General features: G+C 37.1%; 3 protein-coding genes across 6 annotated transcripts; 1 reads left to right on the top strand and 2 right to left on the bottom strand.

Moving 5' to 3' along the window:
• Positions 1 to 13441: 13441 nt before the first annotated feature.
• Positions 13442 to 18891, top strand: LOC137748497 (beta-galactosidase 3-like). Its single transcript, XM_068488657.1, has 19 exons — positions 13442 to 13762; positions 13904 to 13999; positions 14131 to 14243; positions 14381 to 14447; positions 14583 to 14675; positions 14792 to 14935; positions 15104 to 15192; positions 15294 to 15399; positions 15499 to 15586; positions 15714 to 15832; positions 15920 to 16084; positions 16233 to 16411; positions 16654 to 16763; positions 16839 to 16948; positions 17035 to 17145; positions 17227 to 17340; positions 17426 to 17628; positions 17766 to 18102; positions 18200 to 18891. Exons 1-19 carry the CDS (start codon positions 13592 to 13594, stop codon positions 18344 to 18346), a joined length of 2562 nt encoding a protein of 853 aa, XP_068344758.1. The 5' UTR covers positions 13442 to 13591; the 3' UTR covers positions 18347 to 18891.
• A 698-nt stretch (positions 18892 to 19589) lies between these two features.
• Positions 19590 to 23002, bottom strand: LOC137748498 (thioredoxin H-type-like). The gene is made up of 3 exons (XM_068488658.1): positions 22836 to 23002; positions 20033 to 20155; positions 19590 to 19935 (listed from the first exon to the last, which is right to left on the bottom strand). Exons 1-3 carry the CDS (start codon positions 22923 to 22925, stop codon positions 19792 to 19794), a joined length of 357 nt encoding a protein of 118 aa, XP_068344759.1. The 5' UTR covers positions 22926 to 23002; the 3' UTR covers positions 19590 to 19791.
• A 795-nt stretch (positions 23003 to 23797) lies between these two features.
• On the bottom strand, positions 23798 to 26049 carry LOC137748342 (protein RTE1-HOMOLOG-like). 4 transcript variants are annotated; one of them, XM_068488487.1, is made up of 3 exons: positions 24932 to 25894; positions 24535 to 24822; positions 23798 to 24453 (listed from the first exon to the last, which is right to left on the bottom strand). In XM_068488487.1, the coding sequence occupies exons 1-3, from the start codon at positions 25007 to 25009 to the stop codon at positions 24031 to 24033; spliced, it is 789 nt and encodes a 262-aa protein (XP_068344588.1). In that variant the 5' UTR covers positions 25010 to 25894; the 3' UTR covers positions 23798 to 24030. The 4 variants fall into 4 exon arrangements, with proteins under 4 accessions (XP_068344588.1, XP_068344586.1, XP_068344587.1 ...); XM_068488485.1 differs by lacking the exon at positions 24932 to 25894 and adding an exon at positions 25916 to 26031 and having other exon boundaries at positions 23802 to 24453; XM_068488486.1 differs by lacking the exon at positions 24932 to 25894 and adding an exon at positions 25916 to 26020 and having other exon boundaries at positions 23802 to 24453; positions 24535 to 24848.
• Between the last annotated feature and the right edge of the window lie 56 nt (positions 26050 to 26105).

Raw genomic sequence — 26105 nt, 5'->3', positions numbered from 1 at the left:
ATTTCAGTTGGTGTGGTGGAATTTTGGCTTCGCAAGTTTGATGCTCGAAACTTGAAAAGTGAGAGAGGGTAAACTGCTAATTTGTTATTGGGCTAGTAACTGCCCCATAGTGGCCCAAACTCGAACAAAAATTGGGCTAGTACGTTTAGTTTTTTATTAGAAAAGTGTTGGGCCATTTTTGGGCCCAAAGTACTTTCTCTTCACAAATATTGTGGATTTAATACAAAAAAAAAACCTATTTAACACGCGAAAAATCACTTATCTAAATATAGGTGAAACCCATATACAAAATGGTTATATTTGTTTGTCTATGCAGCATTAGGGCTTTTTGGTGGTTTGGTTGGGATAGGTTGTGACCAATTAAAATAGACTTGAATCCAGTCCTTTATTTGTTGTGTCAAATGTGTGATGGACATAACTGAACATGATGGGTTGTGAATCTACAATAGAGTGATAATAGAGTGGTTATTGAACCTATCTTTATTACGCGTTACAAGTATTGCCTTACATATCTTTGTTAATCAATTATATCCTTAAAACCAAATCTCTTTAAGCCCACTAAACGGCCCTTATCCTTTTGAGTAAAGGTGGACAAGATTTAGTTTGTTTTTCAGCCCAATTGGAATTTTGGTCTCTAAACTAAGAATACACGAGTATTGATCATTGAACTTGTTACAATGAGAAGTAATAGTCTTTTTTACTAACTCCGTCAGAACTAGCATCCATTTTTTGTTCCTTTATTTTGGATGGAAGTTCTAACTTAGTTAGCCAAAAGAATCATTGCTCCATATTATAACAAATTGAATGATTAATACTCATAAATTTTTAGTTCAAAACCAAAGCTCCAATTGAACTAAACTTCAGGGTCCGTTGCTCCAATTACCTTTTTTTTCATGCCCCTTATTATTATTTGGTTTGTTGAATGTAATAGTAGAAAATAAAGTGAAAGAGATCTGTGGAATCACTCCCTAATGTTTTGATACCCATAAAAGTATGTGCATCCGTACATAATTATGTTGCATTGGTCACAAGGCAATATACAACAAAGAGACATGATGATTGAGACTCACCCGAATTTAGTATGCAATTTTCCCTTCCTTTTTTGGGGGGTAGGAGTTAAATATGCAACAACCTGCAGGGGCACCGACAGAAAGTAGCCCCAAGTATATAATTGCTGTGCTAAATGCTGCCATTTTATACGAACAAATGTTCCCAACTTCCCATCCTTGACAGTTACGTTTACTTACCCAAAGTCTGGTAAAAAGATGAGTATAATTACTCATCACAAAATAAAACACAAGCTCATCAGTTTTTATATATTCTTGTTAATCCATGCATGTTAAGCTTTTAATTGACAAACTAAAAACCATATTATAGCAGTTTGCAGGGGATCTAATATTGATTTGTATACTTAGATAAGTGGACCCTTATCGCGTAGCTTATGAGACCAATTAACCATCAAACATGGTGACTAATGTATTGGAGGCATTGAAACTCCGAAATAATTAAAAAGTTGTTTGGACTCGATTTTGCACGCATTCGACCCATATACTGTAAGCTGTTAGATGAAATAAATATTAAGGATCATGATTGGTTTTTGGATAAAAGTTGAATCAATCATATAATCAATCTAGGTTCAGAGTCCTATTCAAAGACAACGAGACTCGAAGACGATAAAGTTTCAACCGAGAATAATTTCAAGTTTACTCATAAAATATGCTGAAGAATCGAAATATTATTCGGTAGACTTAGCCATCAGGGAATTCATCGCTATAAATACATGATGTTTTGCAATGTAGAGGCCCCTTCAACTCAACAAGCAACTCAAACAATCTACGCAAAACCTTCTCACAACCTTGAGAATAATACTAATTATCCTCAACCCTTAATCACCACATCTTCAATTCATTGGAACATCAGGGGTTGGCAACATGCAACATATTTAGTTCGTCGGAACATCACTGGAGTTGCAGAACTAATCGCTCTGGAAGCACTTCAGTTCGGTGGAACAACACTACTTCTAGTTCGGTCGATTATCTATCTAAGGCTTAGCCAGTAAAGAATCTTCGATTCCTTCGCTGAAAGAGGTCACTTTATTAGCTTTCTGGCGCAATGAAATGTTCTATGATTGATTACTCTCAGGTTCATTTTGTAGTTTGACATTCAAACGGTCAAACCACATTTACCATAAAAACACTCATCTACCTTGAATATATTTTTCCCTATAGCCTGACATTGATTTGGAGCACATATATTCTCACGAATATAGTTGAGGCAGCCAAACCTGGTGCAGGAGATCCTAAACTTTGTAGTGAACTAGACAACCTTGCATTCATGTTTTAGAACCCTATCGGCTGTAGTTACTCAGTTGCAAAAGTTAGCAGTGCATTCGACACCACCACCACATTTATTCTACTCGACCGACTGAACTTGGTTGCGAATTGGGACGCCCGCATTCACAAAAAAGATATAATTAACTCATAGTTACTCGACATATGCACCACATAGGCTAAGCTTTATAATTTTTAGGATCAATGTATAAACATAAATTATATGAGGAGATGGTGGTAGGTAAATTATTATGACCACAGACTCCACATTCAACGGCAAAAAATCACTCAAAATCAACTTTAAGTAACGGTTTTTTTGTAAGTCGAGTGATGATGGCCCGCAAGACAAGGAAATGGGAAAAGTGAGGTATCCGATAATCTACTTTACAAAGTGTGGTGTTGTTGAAGCAAAGCAAATTAAGAAATAGTGGAACACATAAAGTGATTATCTTCTAGAGCGCAGGGGAAGTGAGTGAGTGCTTGATGTTATAATGCCATTACGCCATGCATACAACCGTAAGAGTAATGAAGGCCAACATCTTAGGCCCCAACGCAATACTGGGAAGAAGATTGTCGCCAAGACAATGATGCCTTCAAACAGTAGATTATATATCCAAACTAAAACTTGTGGGTGAAGGAATAGAATTGCAAGCGCGTGCCCAAAACCTAATCAATCACATTCAACGTTTCACAACTCGTGCGTGCAACTTATGCATTTGGGTTTGTGAGTTTGGTACAGTGGTGGATCTATGAAATATTATTGGAGGGCCAGTAAAAATAGCGCATGTAGTTTGTGATTTTATTTTATTTTATTTTTGCTGAAATAGCATGCAAATTTCATCGAATCTTGGTAGGCCTAAAGTCATTTGTAAAGACATATTGCAGGCCTGTTAAGTCCTCATTTGTGTGCAAGCATGCCTTGTTGCCCAACAACAGTCCAAGCTATTTCTCTAAGGCGGTTTATCAAGCAGTTGGAGGGCAAGCATGAAGAGCAACTGCAACCTATAAAGAGGCAAACTCAAGTCATCCATGGAGATTTACCGAACTAAGGGTCAGCTGACCCCCTCTTGCCCTTAAGTCAGTCCGCCCCTGGTTTGGTACCACAAAAACAAACCTTAATTTACTCTTAACCCGTGATTGGAACTCATTTGCTCAATTACTACTTACTAATCATTATTTTAACGACTTAATTACCCTTTTTATTCTTTTTTTTTGTTAGCTTGTTATGTCTTTGTTGGCTTTACCTAGTTTTCACCTTTTAGTTTCCATTTCCTTTTTGCCGTAAAGAGTGGGAAAATTAGGGTTGAGTTATGGTGTGTTTTGTGACGTACTTGTGTCATGTTAGAAGTAATAATGTGTTTCAAAAGTGCAGAATTTTAAACTTTATTGCTTATTTTACCTATGTAGGCAGATGTCAATTACAAGATTTAGTATGTTTGAGGTTTTGGTGCAACGATGTATTTCTTGATTACCTTACCGATTAGATGGGTCTGCTTATGTGACTTCGAAAACACTAGAATCTATTGCACATGTATTTATAGATAGATTGTGATTATTCATGTTTGTACGACTCACAAAGTAAAAAACGACCATAACTATATCACGTACATGTAAATAACAATTATGCAATCTTTCTAGAGTAACAATTGGTAAATATGGTTCAAGAGAAATGTTAAGAGGACTCTCTCAAAAGTAAGATTCTTCATGGACTCTCTGTTACTGCACAGTTTAACATCAATTTTTATATAAATATTAATAGTAAAAAGAGGGACTCTCTTATAGCGAGACTCGTCATAGACTCTCTGTCAGCTCATGGTTTTAGTACAATATTTCATAATAATTGCATAGAAGTAACATTAAATTGTCAAGTAACAGAGAATGTGTTCCTATTTTGAGATAATAACATTTCTCAACTTGTAAATTTGAGGTTTGACAAAAAGAGAGGAGCCTAAAAGCCTAACCCAACACGTGGCAGCAAAGCATGCATCCAAAACAGTATTTGGACCCCATCCGGATTCAAATTGTGGAAATCCTTAAGATTATCACATCTTAATCATTTATCATATATCATGGAGTCAAAAATTATTTGAATTTTTTTATGTAAAATTAAACACAAATAGTCCATAACGAATACTAACCGTACAATGTACGGTTAAAATGTGAGAATTCTTAAGATTTTCACAAACCTCTTCCCCCAAAACAGATCCCCTAATTGCTTTGCTACATTTGTTGTTTTTTAACAGTTAAATACATTTGTTTGGATAGACCTAATTTCGGTATTACCCGCTAAGACGCGCCATCACTCGGGACATGAAGCCTGCTGAAACAGCCAATAATATTCTTCCTCTCAGATTCTCACCCAGTCATATAACGACACGTCACACTACACGCACCGAGCATAGAGAGAGAATCTTCCCGCGCGAGAACGAACCATAACGGGAAACGTTTCCACCGACGTTAACGAAAAGGAGGATCACGTGGTCCAGCCAATCAAAGCACGCCACCCATTAAGTAATGTTGGCGGGTGACGGTGCGAAAACGGCGCCAAGTTGATCTAAGAACCTCCTCAGGCAATAATGCACAACACGTGCACCGACGCATCTCCTAACGGACCCCGCACCAACGATCGCACCTTGGGTCCCATCTTCTTTCACGTGGACCGTCAATCGGCCACGTTAGTGGTTTGCCGTCGCTGGGTGTACGGTGGTAGTGGTACCTGTCACGATCTTCGTCTTTTTAATGGACGGGATCCTCTTCGTGAGAATTCTGAAAAATCCTCTAATCACATTGGTTTTTGTCAAGTAGTATTTATATTTAATTTTAAATAAAAAAATTTATAATGATTTCTGATCGCACGATATACGATAAACAGATGTGATTGAATGATCTTCAAATTCCTTAAAAAAAAATCCAAGATCCTCCTGATCCTTAATGTATCAAGAAAAACATTGCACCTGTCGTGTGATGTGATATTATCCTACATCTTTCTAAGAAGAAAACTCTAAATGGAGGATTTATATAGATATTATTTTAAAATTAATCAGATAATAGCTATAAGCTTTTGTAAAATTATTATTTTACCCAATGGATTTAGTTACGTTATTATTTGACAATTAGATATGATATTTTATGATTTTACTTTTTATTTGATGTGATCTTTATAAGAGTTTGTGTCATGTCTTATGTGTATACATATCGCTTTCATCTATATACTTGAAAATTAAATGCCTTGTTTTTTTATTTATTTTTGTGAGGGAGACATACCCATAGAGATGGGTGTGTATGATTTAGGTGATTAGTGGTGGGATTATATGGAGAAAGGAAGCGATTTCCGCAATCTTGTTTCACTTTATGCACTAGCAAAGATAATTAAAAAAAGGAGAGCAGAAGATGAAATTAAAAATGCGAAAATTACTTCTATATATGATTTTTTTTTTTTTTTTGTATGTATTAATGTGTGGTGTTGCTGATTTACAAATCATAACATAAGTGAACAAAAAATTTACAATTATTTGAACAAAAATATTGGGTATACCATATTCAAAGAAAGCAAGCAAGTGAACAACAGTGTGTACAAACAAAGCAAGATTAAATTACGAAATGCAACGAGTGTACCTAAGAGGCTAAAACATTAAAGGTAGCACTTCAGCCTTCTCTACAAAGTATTGCTACAATAATGTAAGATAGTGATACGGGGAAGATTGGACTGCTTTAATTTTATCATATTTCAAACCTTGAGCTGCTTACAAAAAGTTAACATAATTGTGCCACTAATTTAAACACCCGGGATAATATTGTGGAATATTTGGAATTTTGGTAAGAATTCTAGTGACAAAGTACCTGAAATTGCGTCCTCCGTGGTGGTGGATGCACTACTTTCTCTTTTATTCTATTTTCTTTTGGTGGGTTTGAATTTGACAGAAATTGGTACTCTTTAGCACTAACTCTGTACTTCTCTTTCCTGTAATCCTGTTCACTTGACCAAGAAAGCTGCTTCATTTGTTACTTTAATCAAGCCATGGAGGATGAATGTTTGATAGGTATCACAAACACAAGTCATTGTGTAGTACTAATAAAGATAAACGATACGGCCAACATGTTTTAATTTTAAGCAGGGTTCTAAAAGGTGCTAGGATTAGTCGGGCTATAGGCAGAGGCTTAACGCTTAGGCGTCTAAGCGGGGACCAAGGCATTTTTTTTATTTTAATTAAATTTATTATATAACATATAAATAAATGTAGGGTTTTTATCACAAATGGTTCCTGAGATTGACCAAACTCATCATTTTGGTCCCTTACTTTCAAAATCAATTAATGTAATCTCTGACATTCATTACCTCACATCAATTTGGTCTTTCCGTTAAGATTTCATCAACTATTCTATTAGTCCACAAATCCAATCAAATGTTGACACGTGGATTACACAAAATGAAGGTTTTTATCGCAAATGGTCCCTGACATTGATCCAACTCCTCATTTTGGTCCCTAAGTTTCAAAAATCGATAAATTTGGTCTCTGACTTTCACTACCGCACATCAATTTATTCCCTCCGTTAATGTGGTCCTCCTAATCCAATTATATGGCTTAACGTGGATTAACTATAAGAAACCTTTTTTTTTAAGAGTGAACCAAAAGAAAAGTATTCCGCGCTGGAATTTTTCTCGCATCCCACAACCCCAATTGGAAAAAAAATTCAATCTAAATTCGATAAAATCGAATCCCAATTCAATTCAAATTTGACAGGATTTAGGATTATAACCAACTAGAGAGAATGAGGAGTGAGTTCGGGAGGCCAAGTACTTTAGTGGTGTCATGGTGCCTTCCTTTTTCTTTTGAGCATACCCTGATGAAGACCACGATGACTTTTTTTTCTTTTAGTTTTGGTTTTTAGTTTCTTATTTTACTTTTAGTTTGAAATCTTAAAAAAAAAAAGTTTCTTATAGTTAATACATGTGGCGCCATATGATTGGATTAGTGGGACAAAAGTTATTGACGAAACTTTTATGGAAGGATTAAATTGATGTGCGATATTGAAAGTCAGGGACCAAATATCGATTTTTGAAACTTAGGGACCAAAATGAGGAGTTTGATCAATGTAAGGGATCATTTACGATAAAACCCTTATTTTGTGTAATCTACGTGTCACCATTTCATTGGATTTATGGGTACCACGTACAAACTAATAGAATAGTTGACAAAATCTTAACGGAATGATCAAATTGATGTGCGGTAGTAAATGTCAGGGACGACATTGATTGATTTGAAAGTGAGGGAGTAAAATGATGAGTTTGATCAATCTCAGGACCATTAAAAACCCATAAATGTATACCTATACTAAAAAATAGTACATAAATTGCAAAATAAAATGAGATATAGATTATAAAGTATTATAACACATTCAAAACATCTGAAACAAGCATATAATGAGTGTTCATTCAAGTATTCAACAATTCTCTTATAATTTATTCAACAAGTCTCATCTAATTCGTTGAAAAAAAATAAAATGCAAAATTAAAGTTATTTATTTTTTGTCTAAGTGAGAGTCGCGATCTAGACGGGTGCCTATTTGGATCTAGACGGGCTAAGTGTGCGCTAGGTAGGTCTAGACGTCATTTCTTAATTTTTAAATGCCTAGGGTTTAATCGAGACGGTGGCCTGCACTAGGTATAGATTCTTAAAACAATGTTTTAAGATATATTAATAAAAAAAATCTAAATGTTACAAATTAAAAAAAAAAAAAAAAAACAAAACAAAACAAAACAAAATAGTAACATTCTGTAATTGTAGTTTAAGTACACCGAAAAATTAGTCGTCATGTAGAAAGAAGTTAGTTGTGTTCTCCATTTTAATAGAAGGAGAAGGATTCCCTCCTATTTTTTTTTTCTCCCCTTCCCTCCTATTTGAACAGTCACTGTTAAGTCACGTCAATATCTTATATTAATTTTTTATAGAAAGAAAAAGACAAAATAAAAAATGTGAGAGGAGGGTAGAGAATCCTAATCCCTAATAGAAATAGGACATCTCCAAGTTGACAGGTATGCTTAGAGACACATGCCTATGTAGGTGTGCTCTTCGTCTTCTCCATGCTCGAGCTTATGTCCTAGTCTGGCATGATAACATGGCTTGAAGCATATGTCAAGTCACAAAACTTCATACAAGCCTAAAAAACGTGCCTAGCAGACGTGTGCTCTTCTTAGTACTTAGGCAAGTGTCCATCCATGCATACTTACGCTCCTCAGTCACGAGTTATATACAATTATGTGATTTATCTGTTATTATATGATTGGTAATCATGTAGTTAAAATGATAAACACAATTATGTATATACAAAACTCGTATATGCATTATTCATCGAACAATTGCCAAGATGGGATTGACATTCTACGCCCAACGCCCAATTATTTGGTGTTCAATGTGGTGCTTATTTGTGGTCGAGATACAAGTTAAATGCAACTCACCCTCGATATATATCATGCATCACGACATGTCTTAGTCGTCACTTTTTCTTCTCACTAACAATCTAACAACAAATATAGTATAATATATTCGTAGGCTATCATATTCTAGAGCCACATTTTATTAGAAGGTAAGGACATTTGTAATGTGGTTCATTTAGTACTACGGTTTTAGTGGTATTCCTCTTCACTTATATGTGAGAGGTTTTATGTTTGATTCTTACCAAATGCAAATTTAACTCACATTATGAGACTTAGCTCATTTATCTACCCCCTTTAGACCATCTCCAATGGTTGGGCTAAAAGTCAAATTTTTTAGCCCGAAAAATTTAGCTTTTAGCCCAAAAACAGTTTTTCTACTTCAACCATTCTACCCTAAAATTTTAGCCCGGGATTATTAAAGAATGAATTTAGGCTATTTTTTTTTGTTAAATTAAATTTTAAAAAATAAATAAATATGCAGACTATCGTAAATTAATTTTATGAACATTTTAATCTAAAAAAATTTAAATTCCGATAAATATTGGGTAGAGTCCACCCCGATTTCTGGGCTAAATGTCGGGGGGAATTTGGCATTGGTTTAGCATTTAGCATTTAGCTCAAAATTTCCCATTGGGTTGGAGTGCGTTTGGGGGGAAATTTTGGGGGGTAATTTGGCTTTTAGCCCACCATTAGAGTTGGTCTTAGTGTAAATAATATCATTTAGTTAACAAAAATAATTAAGGATTGCTGATAGTAAGAAAATTAATACCCTGAAGAATTTAGTGTAAATTATATCGTTTAATCAACAAAAATAATTAGGGATTGCTGGGAGTAACAAACTTAATACCGTTGAGGATTTGTGCTCGGATGAGAAGCTTCTAATTTGCTTGGGATCTTGCACCAGCTTGGATATATAGGGATCTACGCAAATGCCCATGGATTGATCCCAACGCCGAATAGGCTTAATTGACCCTTTGGTGGGGGCATAATTGACCCCACCAGTTGTTAGTTGAACCCTTGGAAAATGGAAAAGGATCATCGTAAATCTTAAGGATCTTGTGATCGTGACTGTTCATCGTATATCGTGCATCATGTAGTTAGAAATCATTTCAAAATTTAAAACTTAAAATTAAATATAAATAGTACATAACGAAAACTGACTGCATGATGTACGATGAACGATCACAATCACAAGGTCCCTTGAAAAATTGATCCAATTTAACAAAAATATAAGATAGTGTGCTTTGGTACTCACCAAATAATAGAGTTATTTAACTTATTTTAATGATGTTACTAGGACTGTTTTAAAAAAATTGACTAGTTCTGCTTAAGCATTTGTCTACGTCGTGACTCTCACTTAAACAGAAAATAAATAACTTTCATTTTGCATTTTATTTGTTTAATAAATTGTAAGAGACTTGTCATGAATACTTGGATGAATACTTATTATATGTTTTTCTCATGTTTTCAAGTCATACTATTTTGCAATTTATGTAGACTAATACAATTATGTATTTTTTTTAAGTATAAGTTGACATTTACTTATATGTTGTATAATAAATCTATTTAAAATTTAGAAACTGCCTAGACTCCTCCTAGAAGCCTTGGTGCTAGGCTCTACTAGCTGCCCGATTAGCGTTTAGCGCTTTTTAGAACCTTGATTACTAAAACTACGATTTAGTTGTATTTCGCTTTTTATGTAAGTGGATTATCTTACGTTTGAATCACATGAATGAAGAATTTGATACATTTTATAATTTAATTCATTGTGTGGCTTAACTAATATATTTTATCTCTAGACCAACTCCAACCCATGGCCTAAAACCTATAATTTCCCTTTTATTCCCCCCATCCATTCCAACCCTAGTTCTAATTTGGAGTTAGAACCTAAAACCTGAAGAAAAAAAAAAGCCAGAAATTGGCCAGGATTTAGCCTAAAAAATGGTGTGGGCCCCACTAGTGAGAGTGAAGCTGGGTGGTTGAACGCCAGACGCCCACTTGTGACGTGCGCACATGACCAACGCGCCAAGGCAAAGACCGGCATGTCGGCCACTTCATCAGAGAGCCAACAATTACATTTTCGACCAACAACTGAGATCAACTGGCCGTTGGTTGGTCCAACGGCCTACATTCAATTTTTTTTTTAGTTTTATATTTATATATTTATTGAATTCAACGGCTGAGATCGAATATAATCAAATCTAACGATAAAAAAAAAAGATCTAACGGTCCAAATTTAAATCCAACGGCTACATCTCTATCATGAGTTTTGTATTAGCTTCATATGTGTTCTGTATGTCTTGTGTGTTTCATGTATTTTGTGTTTATAATCTCTATCATGATTTTCATATTCTTCGATAGTGTTTCATGTATCGATTGTGTGTTTCATGTATTTTGTGTTTATAATCTCTATCATGATTTTCATATTCTTCGATAGTGTTTCATGTATCGATTTAGTGATTTTTTAATAATTATCGGAATTTAAATATTTTTAGGTTTTAAGGTTCACAAAATTAATTTAGGATAGTCAACATAATTTTTTTTAAGTTAATTAAAAAAAATTAGCCTAAATTCATTCTTTAATATTCTGGGGCTAAAATTTAGGCCATAAGGATTAGAGCAGAAAAACTATTTATGGGTTAAAACCTAAATTTTATGGGCTAAAATTTTTAGATTTTAGACCAATGGTTGGAGATGGTCTTAGGGTAAAATACTTTTGTAAAAAATAAAAAAATAATTATTCTTGAATTTATAGTTGACCTCAATGGAGGTGGGTGGGACGAAGGCCCCATTGTCTTAGGGTTTCCATATTCATTCCGTTGTTCACGCCTATGAATGTTATTGCATGTTACAAAAACCAAAGAAGGAAGGAACATCGATACAAGAGAAGCTTCTTGCTAATTGGTTGATTAATTATTAAGCTCACTCCTAATCAAACATGCACGCCACGTGGGGACATATGAATGGACAGAGGATCATAACTTAGATCGTGACCAACCCCGTTGACTCCGGCGCCACCACAACGGATCACTATAATTACAGAGCATATGAAGTTGTGATTATTTTAGTCATAATTAATCCATTTTCGTAATTAAAAACACCAAACAAAAAGAAAGCCGCTACGCCTTTAAACTTTCCCGGCAATCAAGAAACAAATGGAGTAGGAATATGCTTGAGTGGCGCCAAATATTGGATTGGACATTAGTAAGTGGCAACTTTTTGTTGACAAACCCTAGTTGTCTAAATCGTGCTCGAGTCTTCACTGGTATTTCTTTTTCCTCATTCATCCCAAGTTTGAATTTATTCTACAAGTACAAATTGTATAGAAAATCGTATTGCTTGAAAGATAACTTTTTAGGTACGGGTGATCAGATTATGTGGCTGTTCAAATTCCAACCTAAGATACAAATACATCCCACCCAGTGAGATTTTCTTAAATATTGTCCGCACCTAACACTAAAAATGAAATACTTAAAAATTATAAATACCTATTTGATGTGTCTTCAGTCGAACGGTTAGATGGTTCGGTCGTCCAAATCTAAGAATTTCTCTTCTCGATCTGAAACGGAAAATGAAAATGGTAAATCTGACCTTGACATGAGAGGGTCACTAGATGTGAGCACTGTAAATATTCCTAGATATTGACGTAGGGGAATTATATAATTCAGTAAAATAACACTTTCCTAAGAAGAATTTGCAATTAGTTTAATGATAAGTCCATTAGAAAAAACTAAGCTTGGAACCATACCACTATTAGATCCCAATAAAATAATAACTAGCATTGCTTCTAATCTTGAATGACAGCTATCCTTTGTGAATTGAATTGAGATCTTCGTGACAGGGATAACAGATCTACTGGCTACTGAGTGTAGCTACGGGAGAACATCATACATTGCACGATGCATGTTCACTGTCACATGTCGTTTTATGTAAATAAAACAAGGTCATGAAAAAAATATTTTTTTATTTTATTAGCACGTGATGCCAGTACAACTGTTTATTCGTATTATAGAGGTTCATTTCCCGTAATAGAGTGGAGAGCTTAAAAATTAGGCCGATTCGGAACAGAAAAAGGTTTGGAGTCAATGTGAAGGAAGAAAAGTGACAAAAATATGACGGGTCACGGCTCACATTCACGCGACCCAAAAGAACCAAAAAGGGTTTCTGGCTCACATGGAATTGCAAATGTGGATCACAAGATGAAAAAGAACAAAATGACGATATTGCCCTTTGGTCCTGGTTACCTTGACAGGTTGGCATGGTCAAGGCCCTCTACAAAACATGCCACAAAAAAGAAAGAAAAAGAATCAAGATGGGTGATTTATTAAGTGTTAAAAAAAAAAACTCATGAAAATATTTTAGCTTTCCGTGATCACTGTCGTTTATTTGACATGTTATGCTTGTAGCCAACGGCCACGCAGCGGCAAGCCTTGACACTTGTGATTTGTGAACTGTGATCGACCGCGACCTGTCCGTGTCCGTATATGTTACACTAGTAATAAATACACCAAACCAAACGCCTTAGAAAAAACATTTATGTATTTTCTCAGTATTTTCCTATTTGATTCCGCTACCATATTATATATGAATATATATATATATATATATATATATTTATTTATCACGCACAGCACACAGACAAATATATTATATAGCTCCGCTCAGAGTCTCAGACCTGTGAGTTGTGAGTGTGGACACCTTGCTGCTTCACCACACTCTCTGAGTTGCTGCTGCTCTTTCTCTCCTTCCACATTTCTTCTTCTCTGCTTTGAGTTTTGTCTGCCATTAAAGTTTGGAGAGAGAGAGAAAGAGAGAAGGCAAAGCCATGGAAACCAACTCAATTTCCAAGCTGGGTTTTTTCATGGGGTTGTTTTTGTTGCTGGGTTTTCAGCTGGTTCACTGTACTGTCACATATGACAGGAAGGCCATTGTGATTAATGGGCAGAGAAGAATCCTAATTTCTGGTTCAATACATTACCCCAGAAGCACTCCTGAGGTAACCCAAATCTTTTTTCTCATTTTCCCACTTGCCATTTCACAAATTTTTCATTTTTTTCAACAATTCTTTCACTATTTCCCTCTTATATTTTCTGGGTTTTTTTATATATTTGATTTGAGAAATGTAATTTTGGTTTAGATGTGGGAAGATCTGATTCAGAAGGCAAAAGAAGGAGGGCTTGATGTGGTTGAAACCTATGTGTTCTGGAATGTGCATGAGCCTACTCCTGGCAATGTATCTGCTCTCTCACTTTTAACTCTTCATTTTTACATTTTACTGTCAAAGTTTACTGCTTTGTTCTGCCATTTTTGCTGTTTATTTTCCCTTCTAATTATGACTGCTGCTGGGTTTGTGCTGGGTTTCAGTACAATTTTGAAGGGAGGTATGATCTGGTGAGGTTCCTCAAGACCATACAGAATGCAGGGCTCTATGCTCACCTTCGCATTGGCCCTTATGTTTGTGCAGAGTGGAACTTTGGGTACTCTTTTTTCTCTAGATCTATAATTTAGGCTTTTATTTTTCTAATTTTTTAGGATATTCCACTATTACTCTTTTTTTCTCTCCTAATTTTAGAAAAAAATGAATATTTAATTTTTCTGATTGTGTGGTTTGTAGGGGTTTTCCTGTGTGGCTGAAGTATGTTCCAGGCATCAGCTTCAGAACAGACAATGAGCCTTTCAAGGTTAATTTTCTTTACTTTTTACCTAATATTGTTGCATAATTTGTCTTAAGGAGAATTTATGGAGCTTTTGGGGGTATTTACTATTTACTATTTACTGTTCAGTAAAAATTGATAGTGTAACTTCTGGAAATGCAGAGGGCAATGCAAGGGTTCACAGAAAAGATTGTGGGACTGATGAAGAGTGAAAATTTGTTTGAGTCCCAGGGTGGTCCCATCATTCTCTCTCAGGTATATGAGCCTTTTCGATTTTCCGTTTTTGCTCTTTGATTTTGTTCTTAGGGATAAATTATGTTATTTCGAGTTGAGTTATAGTAATATGTGTTAAATTTGTTAATTTGGTTCAGATTGAGAACGAGTATGGAGCACAAAGCAAGTTACTTGGAGCTGCTGGCCATAATTACATAACTTGGGCAGCAGAAATGGCGGTTGGGTTGGACACCGGAGTGCCATGGGTGATGTGCAAGGAGGAAGATGCCCCAGATCCAGTGGTGAGTAATTAACACTCTTTGTGCTGCACATCTTAACTTGTATTGTTATACATTTTCCTTTTATTTCGCATTCCTGCAATGGAGTACCAATTCTCGAGAGAAGAGTTGTATGACTTGCGTATGTATTAAGGAAGTCACTCAAATGTTTTGTGGATGGTGGCATGACAGATAAACACATGTAACGGTTTCTACTGTGATTCTTTCTCTCCCAACAAGCCCTATAAACCTACGATTTGGACGGAGACATGGAGTGGATGGTAAGTTTATTATGCTTGTTTGCTTAGGAATCCCAAGTTTGTTAATTTGCTACAAATGAAAATATATCCATTTGACTCTTTCTTTCAATAAAATTGTGAAGGTTTACGGAGTTTGGAGGTCCAATTCACCAACGACCAGTTCAGGATTTAGCATATGCAGTTGCAAGATTCATACAGAAAGGAGGGTCATTTGTTAACTATTACATGGTCAGTTTCCTTACACTGCTTTGTTTTTGAGGTTACGAAAGATGTACAGTATTAAAACCTATCACAGAAAACTGAATTCTGTGTTTTCTTGTGAAAAAGTACCACGGGGGTACTAATTTTGGACGCACAGCCGGGGGCCCTTTCATCACTACCAGCTACGACTATGATGCTCCATTAGATGAATATGGTGAGAATTAAAATACGCTTAAGCAAACTGATCTGGTGTCAGTGCGTGTTGTGATATACCAGTTTACTGCACGAATGTTTGGAACTTTTGAGAATATAGCTAACTGCTTTACCGTAAAACTTGATAGGTTTAATCAGGCAGCCAAAGTATGGCCATCTAAAGGAGCTTCACAAGGCTATTAAGATGTGTGAACGGGCTTTAGTATCAGCGGATCCAATCATCACTTCACTGGGGAGTTTTCAACAGGTTTTCACTTTTATTCTCAAACTAGCGTTTGGTGTTTGCATAAGTTATTCTTGTTTACTAAACTCTAGGCATCTTTTGGCATTACAGGCTCATGTGTACACTTCCGAATCAGGAGATTGCTCGGCATTTCTTTCAAACCATGATTCCAATTCAGCTGCGAGAGTGATGTTTAATAACATGCACTACAACCTACCTCCTTGGTCCATCAGTATCCTTCCTGATTGCAGAAATGTAGTCTTTAACACTGCAAAGGTATTGATTCTGAACATGTACTTGGATTGATGTCTATTCTGACAGAATCCGAGACCACAATTTCGGTAACACAAGTCTTTATTTCCTTTGAACATTGAAATATTTTTTAGTTTTTGAGATGAAACTGTTTGTCATTCCTTCTCCTTAGGTTGGAGTTCAAACGTCACAAATGCAAATGTTGCCAACAAATATTCCAATGCTATCATGGGAGAGTTATGATGAAGATCTTACTTCTCTGGATGACAGCTCAACATTGACCGTTCCTGGTCTACTGGAACAGATAAATGTCACGAGGGATAGTACTGATTACCTCTGGTACATAACTAGGTGAGAATTTCCTGAGGCTAACTCTTTGTCTCATGATTTCCCCAGTTGGTCTGCGTTCCATTGTCATTGAAGTATTTTCACCTATGAGTATTCTTACACAGCCTTTCAAAAGAATGTTCCGATTTGACTAGCTTGGTCTGTGGAAGTACCCACCCGGACAGTGTTACGTATGCCTTCTGTGACATCCTTTCTGACCTATTGATAAATATTAAACTATCATCTTCCTTTCAATGTGTCTGCAGCGTCGATATTGGTTCATCTGAGTCCTTCCTGCGTGGAGGGGAACTCCCGAGTCTTATTGTTCAATCAACAGGCCATGCTGTGCACATCTTCATTAATGGGCAGCTTACAGGTACAATTTTGATTTGCTTATTGCATGGATATTATCTTGTTGAACAATGAAAAAAACTTAACAAATACATAACAGGTTCTGCCTTCGGAACAAGGCAGAGTAGGAGATTCACATATACTGGCAAGGTCAATCTACGTGCCGGAACAAACAGAATTGCACTACTGAGTATTGCCGTTGGATTACCTGTTAGTATTATTTCCCACAATTTTTTTCTTCTTATTCTACTTGTTCTTCTTCTGTAATGCTGACAAGTTATTGTTGCTTGTTGAAGAATGTGGGCGGACACTTTGAGGCTTGGAATACTGGCATCCTTGGCCCTGTTGCACTTCATGGACTTGACCAGGGAAAATGGGACTTATCTTGGCAGAAGTGGACCTACCAGGTAGTCGATCTTACTTTGGAAATCAAATCTTTTTATTTATTATGAACAAGACATTTTTCCTTACCCCTGCTATTCTATCAGGTCGGATTGAAAGGAGAAGCCATGAATCTTGCATCTCCAAATGATTTTTCCTCCGTTGAATGGATGAGCGGATCATTAATTGCACAGAAACAGCAGCCATTGACTTGGCACAAGGTATGCAATGAAGGAAAGTGGAACTCAATTATGTAATGTAAACACAGGAGAACAAAATTATTAATACTCTCACTCAACTTTGCAGACTATTTTCAATGAACCAGAAGGAAACGAGCCATTGGCTTTGGATTTGGAGGGAATGGGAAAAGGCCAAATATGGATTAACGGACAGAGTATTGGGAGATACTGGACTGCATTTGCTAATGGTAATTGCAATGGGTGCGGTTATGCTGGAGGGTTTAGGCCTACAAAGTGTCAATCGGGTTGCGGCAAACCCACACAACGATAGTAAGCAACTCTACGATGAAAACTTTGTATTTTTATAACAAAACAATTGTACCATGAAAGTATGACATAAACAATTAGTGGCTTACTCAGCAAACAAATTCTCCTCCTAAATTCCATTTGAATTTCATTTTTTTCAGTTATCATGTGCCTCGATCTTGGTTAAAGCCAACGCAAAATCTGTTGGTTCTTTTTGAGGAACTTGGAGGGGATCCCTCCAGAATTTCTCTAGTAAAGAGAGCTGTGAGCAGTGTTTGCTCTGAGGTTGCTGAATACCACCCAACAATCAAGAATTGGCACATCGAAAGCTATGGAAAAGCAGAAGACTTCCACAGCCCCAAGGTTCACTTGCGGTGTAACCCAGGCCAGGCTATCTCTTCCATCAAATTTGCTAGCTTCGGAACACCCTTGGGAACCTGTGGGAGCTACCAACAAGGAACTTGCCATGCGACCACATCATATTCTGTATTGCAGAAGGTACTAAACAATGCTATCTGGTTTTCTAAGATCTACTTATATTCATAACCCTCGTACTGAACCGTGTTCTATCTTTTTTTATTGCCAATTATCACAGAAGTGCATAGGGAAGCAGAGTTGTGCAGTCACCATATCCAACAGCAACTTTGGAGATCCATGTCCGAATGTGTTGAAGCGGCTGTCAGTAGAAGCTGTTTGTGCTCCCACAACTTCAATGAACATGGAACCCAATTTGCGGGGTTAGTGAAAGAGTGAGATAACATATCATAATTGTTGCACCCTAATTCCTTAATTATACACCACAGCAAGAGAAGAAGCGAGCAAACAAGAATAAGATATCGAGTACAGCAAGATGGCAGATGTAGTTAGGAGGAGTGCCGTAGTTTTTTCTTCTGATGAAGAGGAGTCGTAGTAGCAGCGCTTGGCGAAGGGTAATTCATATTCGGTGTTAAAGCGCAATTAGCTGTTAATTTAAGTAAGCTTAAGGGACTTGTGTAAGTAGTGATCTTGTTACTTAGGCGAGTTTGTAGATACCTCGGGGTTCAACAATTCGGACCCTAGGGGGAGTCAGGCTCCGGTCCCCGGCCTTTTAACGGGATATATGGGCACTGGGAAATGATGTGTTTTTCTGTTGAGTGTTTTTACTGTTCATGTAGTTTTGGGGAAAAAAGGATACCCCAAATCCAATAAGGTAAATGTAGGTTCATGTTGGGAGAGGATCCTAGTGTGACACCATTTGTTTACTGTGCAGATTTCATGAATGAAAAGAATCAAAGTCTGTGTTGTCCATTTCGTGGTCTTACTTCCCCTTGTTTTTGGTTGTGACTGATAACTTGAGATTTCCGCACTCCCATTTTCTCCCCATGCAATTCTCTATTTTCTTTAGCTTTTGGATTGAATAAATCAAAAGACGGGAGAAAAAATGTAGTAAGAAAACGGAAGTGTGAATCACTTCCCTTCGAAAATGGGAAAGGGCACATGACATGATGGTAATTGCTAGCATGCTAGTACCTTCAACAATAAAAGTACAGACCTTCTAAATTTCTGAATGCCCCAATTCCATCCCTGGCTGCAGTTTGGCGAAAGACCAACATGTCTGGTGTACTCTTTTGTATGTCTGTCTCTCTATTGCAATGATACCACGTGAGGAGAGAGATCAGTACAAATGATATATATAACCCTATTCCATGTAAATTTCAACTTGCAATTCCGACCCACTCACAATGGAGTGAGAGTCACTCAAATACTAATCTTAACGGGTGAGTTGTATCGAGTTAACAGATTGGGTCTAAAATGCCAAGTCTAAGTGAGACCCTTATATTGAGGTTAATTTGTGCTTGCACCAGGCCAAGTGGTACCTAAATACAAATGAGCTCATTTCCTTGTGAGTAAATCCGGCAAGTCCACCTAGTCCAACGGTTGGGCGCAAGAGTCCTCATAGTTAGCCATTGTGCACCTACCTGCCGCAACCATATAGAATTTCCACATCAAGTAACAATTTCCAAACGATGTATGGGCTAAGTGGAACTACATTTATGTAGCAACCTTATGAAAAGTACCACACACAATACTTAAAACAGGGGCAAAAGGTTGAAATATAAGTCTACATTGCTAGCAACTCGCACGGTCCGTGGCCTTGTGCTTTGCTATAGTCTAGATTTATCGGCACAATATGCAAATTTATCACATTCAGGCAGAAGCAGTGCCCACATGCTTCGAGATAGTCTGCTGCAGCTCGTCCTTCTTCGCTCCGACCACTTTGTCCACGATCTTCCCTTCCTTCAGGAACATGAACGTTGGCATTGCCTCTACCGCCCAGTCCTGCGCGACCGTCTGCAAAGAAATTCACTTGCGATTGAGTTTCTCTTACAGCGTGCAATGTTAACTGATTCCGAAACAAATTGCGTTTTGAAACAGATGACGGTATTACCTTCAGTTCATCGACGTCAACCTTCACGAAGATGACATTCGGCAGCTTCTTAGCCAACTCCGCCAAGAATGGTGCAATGAAGCGGCATGGTCCGCACCATGAAGCAGTGAAATCAACAACCATCTGCAGTTTTTATTGAAGAGCTCTCGGAACATGAGAAGCGAAAAAAAAGACAAGATGTTCATGTAACCCTTCAAATGACTAGCATATGTGTAATCATGGAACCAGTATTGTTATTGTTTTAGATACGAAAGGAAATAATTGATAGTACGTAGGGTCGAAACGATTCTACTTTACTCCTGTGTATCACATGCATCGAAGCAATGAATGGTTAGATATGCAATCCAGAATCCAACTGTCAAGGACCCATGTTGGAATTCCTCTATCCCCATTTAGCCACATGCTCAATCCGTCATGTGTAAGGTTTTAATCCAAAAGGCATCGGTCTTAGTTAGAGTGGGGTACTTCTATTTAAAATGCTTGTTCCCAAGCTATGTGGTCGATGTGGGACAGAGGAATTCTAACACTCCCCCGCACGTGAGACCCTATTTTATGGGTCACATGTGGAGTTTCACACATCGACAATCATGTGGAGCCAAGCCATTAGAGTGAGGTAATTCTATTTAAAAGGCAATCACGTGGATCCAAGCCATTATACTAGGGTAATTATATTTAAAATGTTTGTTCTCAAGCTCTATGGCCGATGTGGGACAGAGGAATTCTAACACTCTCCCGCACGTGAGACCCTATTTTACGGGTCACACGAAGAGTTCCACTCATCGACAACCACGTGGAGCCAAGTCGGGGCTCACCCATTCGAGCTAGGCCAATGCACATGGCATCTTTTGGCCTACTTGGAGCCATGTCAGGGCTCACCCATTCGCGTGGGGCCAAAGGGGACCCCACACGTTCACGTGGATGTACGGGCCGGTCTTCTGACTCTGATACCATCTTAAATTTCCGGTAGACGGGCCATGGGCTCACTCCAACAACACCAATATTGTCTCCACTTGGCCACCTGCTTAATCCGTCAAGTGTGGTGTTTTAATACAAAAGACCTCGATGATAGTTAGAGTGGAGTAATTTTATTTAAAGAGCTTGTTCTCAAACCTTCTGGCCTATCTGGGACAAATAAATTCTAACACCGGTGCATAATAGAGACTATGTCAAACAAAAACAAACAAGAGGGTTTTGTAGGAACACTTGGCAAGGGGTAAACAACCGTAAGCATTTCCGTGTCGTTTGTAATAGTATAGGTCAAAATATAAAACAGGGAATGATTCCGATCTAAAGGCAAATGATGTAGTTCCAATACTCTTTTAAATGCAGATGGCATTTTACTACAATGACAGAAAGCAATGCATCCTGGTGGAATTTAATTCTCACCGATTTCCTCTATTCTAACAACTAAATATTTAACTCATTAAATGCTATTGTTTATAAAAAGAAACTCTTTTGATGGGGACAAATAAGTCCTTTTCAACCTAGAATTTAGATGCAAAATATAACAAATGAAATAAACGTGGTGGGTAGGAAAATATTGTTTTGTATTATGGCTAAATTGGATTAATAGTCCTTGTGGTGAGAGGGTAATCGGAAGATAGCCCCGTGGTGAAAAAATTAGGATTTAAACCCTCGTGGTGAACTCCGTTAGGATTTAAGCCTAAAATTAACATTTATGTGAACTCTCCGTTAACCCAAAATTAAAATCACACCCTTCCCCAGAGATTTCATTGGATTTTAAATTTTTTGGTCCAAAGTAGTGTCACTTTTTGTGTTCTCTGGGTTAATTCAATCCGAGCAAGTTTTTAATTTCAGCTCTTTCTCTGAGTAGAATAACCGGAAGGCAAAAAGGAGCTTTCTTTTACGGTAAAACCAGAAAAAGGAGCTTGCTTTCACGCTCAGGTGGCATCTACGGCTGAGAGTTGATATGGGTTGTGAAGTTTCAAGCTTTTGGCTCCAATCCCTTGTAATTTATTAACCTGTAGATTTTGTAAAGTTTTTGCTGTTCTTTCTTATTTTTACAAATCAAGAAGCTTCTTTTACTGCAGAGAGGCTCCAACCACACCATCCTCAATCTGTAAGTCAGATTTCACAACCCAATTTTTCGTTTTTTAGTATTTGAATGGAATCGAAGCATGGATCAACGAATTCATAGCCTTGGATGAATGAGTTTTTTTCTCTTTTGGTTATGAAGATTGAATGGGTTAACAGATAGACGAGAAATATGTTAATTTTGAGCTTAAATCCTAACGGAGTTCACCACGATGGTATAAATCCGAATTTTTTCATCACGGTAGCTATCTTCTGATTACTATCTCACCACAAGGACCATTAATCCAATTTAGCCTTGTATTATTTATGTGGAATGTTATTTTAACATGCAAGAATGAACATATTATGCCCCAACATGATAAAAAGCAAACAGAAAATTTGTGGCTCTAATTTTCCAAAACCAATTACAAAAGAAAAGCAAATACGATTGAATTAGCATTTCAAATCTTTACTTTTTGAACATAAATCTGAATTTATTTTGGACAAATAATAGAATAAATATACTAAATTTATCTAAATTAGCAGGGGAATTCAAACTTAGGTGTAGATCGTGGATGGGATCTAGATTAACAAAGTGAATTAATCAAATCAGATAAGAAAAAACCAAACGAACCCCAATATTCAGATTCATCAAAAACAAAAACCCAAATCACAAAAAATAAAAACCAGCAAACCAAATCGAAATTAAAAAAAAATAAAACAAAATTTACAAAAAAAAACAGAAGAAATTTTAAAAGATCATATATACCAGCTTCTTGGAGTCGTTGGCCTTCTGGAGCTGCTGCTCCCATGCCTCCACAGTGTGGCAGCTGAAAACTTGTCCCTCCTCTGTCGCCATTTCTCGCTCTGTAAAATTTTCTCAAGAAACAAACAGAGAAATACACCTCAAAAATTATAAGTGTGCTTCCGATTTTTTTCTGTGGGTTGCCTTAAATGAGCAAAGCTGTGTACTTTACATTCGACCTTCATGTTCTTTATATTCACGATTTTGCCATGGGAGATAAGAACCGTCTGGAAAAAGAAGAGTTTCCCATGCACGGAACGTAGCGGATGCGTAACGCGTGCAGCTGTTTGGTGCGGCTGTTACTGTGAACGTATTGCGACAAGCCCACGGTATGATCTGTGGGTCTTTATTCCCAACCGTTGGATCAGAAGAACTTGACCTTAATTTACTTTTTTTTTTTTAATAATAAAGAGCATCATATCCATTGGTTCATACTTTTTTGGGCCTATCAATGGGAGCAAATGTATTCGGACTTAGTGTCACTACATCAATAACTAGTTGATATCATAACAAAAAAACCAAGAAACGATTTTGGCATTTGTCAATGGGGTAAGTAACTGATTGGTTGAGTGCTCTTAGGGTTAGCTCAAGTAGATGCTGAGATTAAAATTTAATCTCTTAAATATTGTAAAGTAATTGAATCGGATTTTGTCGCATCATCAGATTATGTTGTAATATGTTTTATATTTATTAGTATTAATCCATATTATTTATGGGCCATAAATTTAAATTCTACATCTTACCAAACATGATCAAGTATAAAATATTATCACATAACTGTAATGGAATTTACATCTTGTTTGGTAAGTATAAAATAATAATTCCGTTACAGCCTTATTTCTAACAACCTTTTTAGCGCATGCAAATGTTAATTATGCCAGTTAGTTGGTGCAATATGTCCACTTTTTGCACCCAAGTTTAAATCTCGTTCTCCATAAGCTAGAGTTACACGACTAGGAAAAAAAAAAACACAACAAAATTAGTACATTCGATTCTTGGAACGCATGCCTTCTTAAGAGGAAAGAGACACTCAAGAAATCAACGGGGAAAACATGCTTTTAAAGTGTCGAAAGTAGCTGGCAATTGCCTCTGTTCTATACATTTGAATCACAAGTCTCTGAAACCAAAGTTTTCGTACGAAGACTCCAAATAACAGAATCTACAATTGGATCAAACTCTTGAAACAGTACGTACCAAGAAGAAACCAACCGACAAGAAAGGCGGTGAAGAAACCTAAGTACGTTAGGAAGGTTGAACCTGCTAATGCAACTCCGAGACAGAATATTATTAAAAACGGTAGTAAGGACTGCACCACGGCTGCTGTGCTCACCCACTGACCCTTGAGGAAGATCAGAGCTGCAAGGTTCACCACATTCCACCCACCAGACCGAAACCCTAACCTGTTTAGGTTGTTGGCTACGAAGGAGTGGCAATTGCAGGTAAAAAGGTTGTATGCTCGGTGTTGGAATTCCTGAGTGCCCTTCCGGAGTGCATCATCCCATGTCTTTATGTCTCTACCAGGTTCATTCTCCCCATATTGATCCTCATTTTGGTACTCAGACGGATCGGGAATAGTGCAACACTGCTTGTCAAAATTTTAATGAGCATAAATGAAACAGGAACGAGAAGGTGATACGAATTCAGATATGAAGACATCATATACCTTTTCTTTGTTTATTTGGATGTAGCGAGTTGCTGCTCCAAAAGAAAAGTTATCCACGCACACGAAATTGGGCCCCGCAAAGTCCAATATGACGCCATCTTCTCTGCATATGCCAATGTGGCCAACGAAAGGAACCAACCATGAAATAACAGGAAGGGGTGTCCACACAATGCAGCATGGGAACCGGGATCTTTTGGGGTCAATTTGCAAAGTTGGTGAATCACTTCCACCAATCATCAAGTTGTGCTCGGGGCCTGCACTTGTTTCCATTGCCAAAATTGGAAGCTGCTGAATTGCCTCAAAAACATTAGACACTTCACACTTGTCAAATAAGAAGCTAGTTTATCTTAAATCTCACATCCGAACTGGAAAGGCACCGCCAAAATTAGGCATCAACTATTAGACAGAGAATTTTCAAATTGTGTTGTATACAAGATAAAACGGAATGCTTTCTGAACATCTTATGACCAAACATTCTTCAAGTCATACACCATTGCAAGGAATCCCATAAATCTCTCAACCAGATAAAGTCGAAGGCATCTGATGGAAAACATTTTGGCATGAAAACAAACTGCTCCGATGCACGCTCCATGGACTCGTGAATCACAGTGTAACAACCAGCATGGTTCAGCAGGTCATCAATCAAATTGTAACAAAAAAATTAGGTGGCACAACAAACTCTAATTAAACTACGCAACAACATATTATCAAAGAATCACAAACAAAAACGATTGTCCATTATCGAATTGTGGTTGTCTGGTATTTCTCCCATCTAAAATGGCATGCAGTCGAAATAGCTCCTGCATCCAACTCCTCTTCACCATAACAAACTTGTCCCAAAAAAATACGGGGACGAACAAAGTTTGGAAGCTGCCCCAAATTCAAGTATGTATCACACCCTAGAAATTTCCCAGTAGAACTAAAATTCAGGATTTGGGAACCAAAATACAAATTGTTCATAGCCTATTTCGAAAATACCAATGTTCAGCTTCATCTTTACCATACTAAAGAGGACCAATTCTGCGGTACTGAGAAAGTTGGTTAGTACAGTGTACTCCGCATTTTCAATTCAATTTCGAATCCCACAGTTTAAATTAAATTAGAATATCGCTCGAATTAAAAAAAAGTGACCAACTTCCTTATCAATTAGGAACTCTAATTAAACATGTTTAATCACCATTTCTAGCTAATTGAAACCATTTTAAAGGCTTGGAAGCATCAGAACAACTGCCTACGTGTTTTGCTTTTACCTAAATCAGATACCGAACCCTAAGAGAAACCGACGGGAAATGTTAAAGCGGTTGAATAACCGTGGCTAAATGTAAGAGTAGTAACACGAACACAAACCGTGGAGACAGAGGAAGAGGAGCGAAGGGAGTACCTTTGGATGGGCAGCAACGGAGAAAATGAGCGCAGCACCGGCGGCGATTGCTGAGGGAGAGATCAAAGCAGACCCGAGGCGTATAACTTGGGTCAAAGGAGAGTTGGGATCTGAGACTTTTCTTTTTAGGATTATTTTTTAATTTATGAATTTTGATAATTATTTCGTTTTTAATTTTTTATTTATATAA

This window comes from Pyrus communis, chromosome 10 (genome assembly GCF_963583255.1).
Source record: "Pyrus communis chromosome 10, drPyrComm1.1, whole genome shotgun sequence".
In the NCBI taxonomy this organism is placed as follows: Eukaryota; Viridiplantae; Streptophyta; class Magnoliopsida; order Rosales; family Rosaceae; genus Pyrus; species Pyrus communis.
This window is presented reverse-complemented; position numbering and strand designations above follow the sequence as displayed.

Bases quoted from the DNA above. Each gene is read 5' to 3' on its own strand.
- LOC137748342 (XM_068488487.1), bottom strand. From the start codon at position 25,009: ATGTTTGGTCATAAGATGTTCAGAAAGCATTCCGTTTTATCTTGTATA. The intron at 24,823-24,931 runs GTTGATGCCTAA...GAGGCAATTCAG, and splicing joins TGAAAATTCTCTGTCTAATA to CAGCTTCCAATTTTGGCAAT. The intron at 24,454-24,534 runs GTATATGATGTC...TTTGACAAGCAG, and splicing joins TCCAAATAAACAAAGAAAAG to TGTTGCACTATTCCCGATCC.
- LOC137748497 (XM_068488657.1), top strand. From the start codon at position 13,592: ATGGAAACCAACTCAATTTCCAAGCTGGGTTTTTTCATGGGGTTGTTT. The intron at 13,763-13,903 runs GTAACCCAAATC...ATTTTGGTTTAG, and splicing joins ACCCCAGAAGCACTCCTGAG to ATGTGGGAAGATCTGATTCA. The intron at 15,193-15,293 runs GTAAGTTTATTA...AAAATTGTGAAG, and splicing joins ACGGAGACATGGAGTGGATG to GTTTACGGAGTTTGGAGGTC.
- LOC137748498 (XM_068488658.1), bottom strand. From the start codon at position 22,925: ATGGCGACAGAGGAGGGACAAGTTTTCAGCTGCCACACTGTGGAGGCA. The intron at 20,156-22,835 runs GTATATATGATC...TAAAAACTGCAG, and splicing joins CCAACGACTCCAAGAAGCTG to ATGGTTGTTGATTTCACTGC. The intron at 19,936-20,032 runs GTAATACCGTCA...ATTTCTTTGCAG, and splicing joins TTGACGTCGATGAACTGAAG to ACGGTCGCGCAGGACTGGGC.